Source organism: Nilaparvata lugens, chromosome X (genome assembly GCF_014356525.2).
Source record: "Nilaparvata lugens isolate BPH chromosome X, ASM1435652v1, whole genome shotgun sequence".
Taxonomy (NCBI): domain Eukaryota; kingdom Metazoa; phylum Arthropoda; class Insecta; order Hemiptera; family Delphacidae; genus Nilaparvata; species Nilaparvata lugens.
The window spans coordinates 8,197,245-8,205,232 of NC_052518.1; the positions used below are offsets into that span (position 1 = coordinate 8,197,245).

General features: G+C 33.5%; 1 protein-coding gene across 1 annotated transcript; it reads left to right on the plus strand.

The window, feature by feature from the left end:
- The first annotated feature begins 697 nt into the window (after positions 1 to 697).
- LOC120348922 lies at positions 698 to 6,034 on the plus strand. Its single transcript, XM_039442339.1, has 4 exons — positions 698 to 1,191; positions 1,720 to 1,892; positions 2,716 to 2,755; positions 4,543 to 6,034. The coding sequence occupies exons 1-4, from the start codon at positions 732 to 734 to the stop codon at positions 4,680 to 4,682; spliced, it is 813 nt and encodes a 270-aa protein (XP_039298273.1). The 5' UTR covers positions 698 to 731; the 3' UTR covers positions 4,683 to 6,034.
- The last annotated feature ends 1,954 nt before the right edge of the window (positions 6,035 to 7,988 follow it).

Sequence of the window (7,988 nt, forward strand, 5' to 3'; positions counted from 1 at the left end):
CTTAAATTTTTGGCGGCTATCTTGCTTCAGAGGTGTTTGCCTGTGATATCAACTGATCATAATTTCGTTTTTCATCACTCTAGTCTTTAGGAAGAGAGATCCACGGCTGTTACCCGAAAATGACCACAGAAGTACATTTGCGCCCAGTCTATGTAATTTATCTTTATTGACAAAGCGAAGTGAGGTCTAAGATTCAAGTCGACGGTTTGGCATTTCTCTTAATGTTTAAATGTTCAAATGTTTATATGTTTATATGTTTATATGTTTATATGTTGCGCATTTACGGCGAAACGCGGTAATAGATTTTCATGAAATTTGACAGGTATGTTCCTTTTTTAATTCCGCGTCGACGTATATACAAGGTTTTTGGAAATTTTGCATTTCAAGGATAATATAAAAGGAAAAAGGAGCCTCCTTCATACGCCAATATTAAAGTAAAAATCAGACTATAGAATTATTCATCATAAATCAGCTGACAAGTGATTACACAGATGTGTGGAGAATCCAGTCTATTGCTGTATTCCCATAAGGTCTATAGTTTCAATCAGGTACTTGTGGATAAGAATACTGCGTGAGGTCAACTGTTCATAAAACTACTAGTTTATTATTTTGTTGTAACTGAAGTACTTTGTACAAACTTGTAATTTCATATGGAAAAAAATTGGAATCTTTTTATCATAACATTTTTCTCGCAAAATGGACTCATTTGTGTTCCACAGGTGCCACAGGGTATGGCTCAAGAACCACAGGCGCTTCAGGTCGTCCCAGCGCCTGATGTCGTCCCAGTGCCTGAGGTCGTCCCAGTGCCTGAGGAAATCCTAGTGCCTGAGTTCTTCCTAGTGCCTGATGTCGTCCCAGTGCCTGAGGTCGTCCCAGAACCTGAGGTCGTCCCAGAGCCTGAGGTCTTCCCAGAGCCTGAGGTCGTCCCAGAGCCTGAGGTCGTCCTAGAGCCTGAGGTCATCCTAGTGCCTGGGGTGTTCCCAGTGCCACAGGCCATCCCACCGCCTCCTCCGTTAGTGCGCCCGTGGCTAGAGCTGGCGCGCATGCCCCGTCCTACCTACCGTCGTCATAACTATGTAATGAGGGAACAAGAAAATGCGCCGTCCATTGATTTGCTGACGCGCATGTTAACAGATATCGTTACAATGATGGGAGCAGGAGAAACAGTTATGGATACTATGGATCGAATAAGTAAGTAGCTCTTCGCCAATCCTATATGCTATATTATTGTATTAATGCTATTGTATTTGTATATTTGAATTAGCTTAAAAATTGAGCAACAGAATAAATATTATGGCTATGAATAAAACCCATATATTATGGGTAAGAATAAATATTATGAAGCCCTCTAATTGGCTATTAACTGTTGACTAATGACGATTGAGTTCTGTCATTGGCCGAGACTAGACATGCCCATGTATTCCCATACATGGGATACATACATGTATTCCATGTATATGGTAATGAAAACAACTACGAATTAAGTGAAACTTAGTTACCACCAAAACCAAATGAATAATATGAGAAAGTATTCATAAATATGTCTTATGGATAGGCAGTGGCAGAAACAAATAAAAAGGAATTAGTTTATACATGCATTTTCAAGTTTCCAAACTTGATATTCATAGTACTCGAGGGATAATTATTGGAAGAAATTATTTTCCTATGATTACCGATACAGCGAACGGCTAGTGAATAATTCTAAGTAAAATTTTTCAGAAGTATTGCAATCATTCGATCAGGCCTCTGCCAACCCCGCAGATTCCCAGGTTGATTATCGAGATATACATGAGAATGGAAGTCCCACTGAGTGTTTTTGGGCAGCCATTCGCGCGATCCCTCTAGATGCCAGCCGACTGGGCTCTAAGACAATAGGGTATCTCATGGACTTGGTAAGTATTTGCTAAACATTCTACGTGGAATTTTGGTTTGGGAATAAGGTATAATTTCCAAAAAAATAGAAGTGGTCCTCTAAAAAGAATGATCATCCTTGTTTTCCTTACAAGGACCACTGAATGTAGGAAGAATAAAACTAGAAATTTAGCTTTTATTGTAAAATTGTTTTAAATGATAGACAGACTGTTGTTTCTAGAAAGGAAACATCTAATGGATTCTATGTAGATTAAATCACTGAAGCTGCAAATACGTGATCATTGCAGATAGATTGATTTTTATAATTTGCAGTGGTAGGTCTTGACAAAATGCATATTCAAATAATAAGATAAAATATTCACAATATCATAGAATAAGCAATCTTTATCAATGTACAGATTAACATTGAGTTCCTGTAATGTGGGTGTTACATTTAGTCAACATGTTTTGTATTGTTCTATGCGTAGAATACGCATGTATTGCGTATTCTTGTTTTATGCGTATTTTGTTTGATTTTGGTTTGAAGACAATGCGAATCCAAGCAAATGATATTCGAGTCTGATATTCCGAGCAGATGATTAGTATGATTACAGAATGTTTTTATAAAATCGACTACTAGGAGTTCGTTTATTGACAGTGCAGTACGATTCAATGCTGTGGATAGCATTGCAACAAATGTTGATGCGTAACAAATTAGAGGTTTCGTAACAAACTACAAGGGTTTCGTAAAACAAGTATATCTCGTCTCCAAATCAAGATATTGAGCTGGATTTAATTTCATCCTTTTTAGAATGGATAGATCTACACTTGATGACACAATTAACTGAAATTTTATGTCCACAGATATTGTACCCTGAACAAATGGAGATTTTTAAAATGATAGGTGAGTTGAATTAGATTTCTCTATTCATCTTCTGTTGATTTTTTCATCAATCAACAATTTCATTCAATTCAACACAATAAAATTAATCAAAATACAAAAGGTCACAATCAAAAATAAATTTGTAATAGAATACAAAAACACGGTGGGGTGTGCTGAAAAGAAAGAAAGGAGGAAAAATACCCAGCCAACTATGTTTTCCTATATAATAGGCAGGTAGAGGGTTGACAGAAGAACTAATATTTCAGTAATATAGAATATGATCTAATAAAGTCATTCAAAGACGGATTGAAGAGATCGATATCACGAGATACTGTGTTGGATAAGTGTCATGGATCGACTGATGGGTGAGTTATAATCTTGCAACGTTCGAGATCTTGATATAAAAAACGAAAAATACCTCCCACGAGAAACAGTCGGCACATAGAGCACATAGAAGCCCAATCTTTCCAGGTGAAAAGGATGCTGTGTAAGACCATTAGCTACTTTATATAAATGTAAGATGGCTTGGATGGACTTTGATGTTGGAATTTTGAACATAATTATGAGCTGTGAAGTGGGGTATGCAAAATAAGGATAGTGGCCAAACTTTTCAAAATACAGGTAGCGGAGGAATTTATTTTGAACTTTTTCAATAGAATCAGAATATTCAGCATGATAAGGATCCCAAATAATTGAGGCATACTCCAATCTACTTCTTACTAACGACTGTTACAGATATTTATGATGTTATCTAAATTACTGAAATGTTTGCAAATTCTAATATCAAAGCCCAACAGTCGATTAGAAACATTTAAAATGTGTTCAATATGAGAGATGAATCTGAAATCGCTTTTAAAATAGACTCCTAAATTCTTACACGATATTTTGATTGGAAGAGCAAAACCGTTCAGCATGTAAGAGAAATTGAAAGGAAGATTTTGTCTTGAAAATGTCATTATGTGTGATTTATCAACATTAATTTTTGAACCATTCACAGAGATCCATGTGGCAATCTCATTAATATCCTCTTGTAATGAATCAAAATAATCTACAGCGGTAATAGTTTTATATATCTCAACATCATCGGAGAATAAAATATATTTAGGGCCGGTTTCCGAGCTCGGGATTTAGCCAAGTTCTAGACTTTAAACAGCATGAGTCAGAAAATTGGCTTTCCGAAAAGGGGCGTAGTCGTAGTCAAAGTCATGTTTAAATTAAATTTCGAAAAACGAGAAAATTGAACAAAATGGAATCAAGAGAAAATAGTGTAGAGTTTCAGCTATTTTGAATTATTTTGGAATGTTTCATCTCGTCAAGGGAAAACTATTCCAATTATAGAAATGAGAAAATAAAGATTTATTTTGCTCAACTATTTACTGCGACTACACCCCGTTTTGGAAAGCCAATTTTTTGACTCCAGCTAGAACTAAGTCTAGAACTTACCTGAATCCCGAGCTTGGAAACCGACCCTTAGAGTTTTTTGATACATCAGGTAGATCCTGATGACCGAAACCGGTCTTTCTACTTTGAATAAAATCAAACAATTTTGACAATTTCTTAGTATTTTATTTTTTTTTTACCAGAGTAAAATGACCAAAAAGAGTAATTACTAAAATATCAACTTCTCAACTACACACATAAAGGTATTAATAAATTAAATTGGGAATTTGAAATGAGAATAATATAATTCTATCACGATTTACAGTATAAAACAATAGGCCTATACTATGACTGTGCATGTAATGTATACATTGAAATTGAAAATTCCTTGATTATACACTATAATATCAAACAATTTTATTCTTCAGCATTCCCTCCTTACGTTGACTTGACCGCTGGAGGAGACGATGATGAGTCTCCGCCAAGAGGAGCATTCGGTTCATCAGCAGAAGGGAATATGTTGCTGGAGCAAGAAAGCGATGATGAATACGAAATGCTGTTCAATTAATCAGATTATTACTCATGTATCACAGGTCTGCAAAAAACATTTCTCATAGCTGTTTATTATATTGTCCAGTGTTTATTATTGAACAAAAATACAAAATTTATCATTTTCAATTTCCATCTATAGATTGTCAGGTGATTTTTCATACAGTTTTCGGCGAAACTAATTGGCAGTCTATTTTTGAGAGGTTGACTCAAAGTTACATTAATCATCATTGATTGCAAATAAGTTGTTGAAAACTTAATGAATTATTTCTAACTGGAATGGGGTGTTGGAAAATAGTTTACCAAAAACCTTCAATCACCTTTAAAATCAGAATATGTTATAAGCTGGTTCTCTCAGACAATAAAAAAATGAATATGTAGACTAAGTAAACTTCTCTCTCTCTCTCTCTCTCTGGTCGTACTGTAATGGAATACCAGAGATTCTTATTATGTGTATTATGTGTAGATCTGTAGCACAAAAAATAGTGTTAAACCTAGTAGTTATAGATATCTTGAATTTGTTTCAATGCAGACCTGTGTTTTCTATAATTGAATGTTTGTATTGCATGCAATATCTGTTCTGTTCAAAATCGATGTTGTGAACGAAATTCTTAGTTGTTGGATGTTTGATATCTGTGAAAATATTCTCCATAATGGAACATACAAATAGAAATTGTCAACCACTTTTATTATTATACGATGATGATAATATAAACTCGTATAATACTTATACAAACAGAACCTGGTTTTGTTGCTTCACCAGCCACATCTTCAGCTGTTTTTGTGGCAATCTATTTTTGTGTATTTTATTCTCAATTTCATGATACTGTTAACGAAAATTTCATGTTATCAATATTCCAAATTATTAGACCAATAATTCCATTGTCAGGGATTCCATTCCCTATAGTAGAACTGTAAGGAGAATATTATTGGTTATCGAAATATTTGGGAAGCGACAGAAAGATTATATTTTCTTCATGTTAAAATAGTATTCAATAAAATATCTCTAACAATAAATGATGGATCAAATCTTAATATTTTCATACAGATGTATTAGTTTATTTTAAAATAACTATTTTATTGCTATATTGAGACGAGCTTAGAAATTCTGGTGTTTTGCCAGTATGTTACTTATACCCATTCGCCCAAAATATTTTTGTATGACTTCTACGCCAAAAACTGGTTCATTGAAGTAAATTCAAAACAAATTTATATATGTGTATTACTAATGTGACGAATTTCAGATGTATTTTCGTGTTCAAAAGGCTCATACATAGTATGAGTACATATTCTGAATACAAAAGCAGTACTTACGTATTCTTGTACTAGAGATGTTTTCTACTGTTTAATAAACTTTGCATAAATGTCTGGTCATAATTTGTGTATTTTATTTCCAATACCAAATCTGTTCTCCAAATTTTTTCGCATCCCATGTATAGTGAGGTCCACGTTATAATGGCAGTGGATAAAGATAGAAGAATAGCGATGCCGATTCTCTGCATTAATTAATTATATTTCTACACTGTCAAAAACATAACTGGCATCGTGTTGGACCTAGAAAAGGATAGTACCACCGACTTTGTCGAATAATAGACAAGGATAGCAGAACCAAAGTTGATCAAATACTGTCATTATAACGTGAACCTCACTATAGACAGGGCATGGTGTCCAAGACTGTTAGAGCGTAGTTTGATACGCTGTGGGATCCTGATTCAAATCTCATTCCAACCAGATTTTTTTTGCAGACGATACTAATATTGTTTTATCTTATTCTAATAATACAGTATATCATTATAAAACTATTATTATTATTATCACTATATAGAATAATTAAATTGAATCATCTTATTACAGTATAATTAATTGATTTATCAAATTAATTGGATAAATTATTTTTAAAAAATCTTTAATATCAATACATATAAATAACTATTATTATCTATGTTATGGATAACTCAACTATTTTAGTTGTGAACAATTTTTATAATCATAAAATAAATCAACAACTACTTTAGTTGTAGACAATATTTAACATCATAAATATTTCTTCAATCTCTAACTTCTTTTATTCAATAAACGACAATAGTTTTGCTATCCTTGTCTCTCATGCAACAAAGCAGATATCTCTCTCTTGCTTTGTTATGTTGTCAGTTGGCCAGAAATATTTCATTTTCACTTTTGACAGTGATTGTACAGAAGTAAACAAACAATCCTCAGCCGCCAAGTTTTATTTTGATTTAAAACAAAATGCTAAAGTAGAGGAGTCGTATAATTGATTTTAGATGTATTTTTGGATAAATGAAATAATTTTTAGATATTACCATATGAGAAACACGAATCATTCCTGAAATGACACATATGAGAAACACGAATCATTCCTGGAATGACACATAAAATGTGATAACTTTGAGACCATCCTAGACTTCGTCCATGCTTCAGCTTACCGGAATAGGTTAAGCATACACTGGTACCAGTATAAATAATATTGAAAGGTTATTTCAGAACTATTTCCATTGAAATTATATAGGATTTCTTTTTTCTATTATTTTAAAAAGAAATTGGAATAGAATACCTACCGAATAACTTATTTTCTGTTGTTTTGAAGTTCAGATTGGTAAAAAAAATAATAATATCGTTTGACCTGTCTAGTTCAGATCTGGTGTCAGAGTTTTCAGGTGGCAACTGATCAATTTCAGGGCCTCTGACATCACCTAACGACCGCTTTTCAAGCAGCCGGGACCGACGGCTTAATGTGCGCATCCGAAACACGGATTGATGTATTGATTGGTATATCACAGCTTTTCAAATTAGCCGCCATTTCAGGTGTAGCCTATATGAAAATAGAAATCTGATCTCAGTTATGAAAGAATAGAATCAAATCATGAAAAAATATATTTCATTATGAATTTAATCAATTTGAAATGAAATTCATTATTTTATCAATGAAATGGAAAATAATATTAGATCAAATTTAATGGGATGCATTGAATACAGCTGTGTACAATCCGTGTACAATGGAGTCAATTTGACATAGACTTGGCAACACTGTTTCGCTATCTTTCTTCACTGTCATTATAATGTGGACTTCACTATAGTAAGAACAAAGAGGTACTACAGTTATTGACTAGCGAGTCAACTTGACTATCCGCTAGAATCGTGTGAACATGACAAAAATATTTTACTAATCGATATCACCGATATATCGGAATGAGATATCGATACTTTTGATATATCGAATATCAATAACAAAAGTTGAGGTTTCTGTGAGGATGCGAGTAAAATACTTTCATTCTGTAGCATACATAGAACAGTGAGTGATTATGAT

What these genes read in the sequence shown, in the direction of transcription:
- LOC120348922 (XM_039442339.1), top strand. Translation starts at nt 732, where the DNA reads ATGGCTCAAGAACCACAGGCGCTTCAGGTCGTCCCAGCGCCTGATGTC. An exon ending in GGATACTATGGATCGAATAA is followed by an intron (nt 1,192 to 1,719) that starts GTAAGTAGCTCT and finishes AAAATTTTTCAG; the next exon opens with AAGTATTGCAATCATTCGAT. An exon ending in TAGGGTATCTCATGGACTTG is followed by an intron (nt 1,893 to 2,715) that starts GTAAGTATTTGC and finishes TTATGTCCACAG; the next exon opens with ATATTGTACCCTGAACAAAT.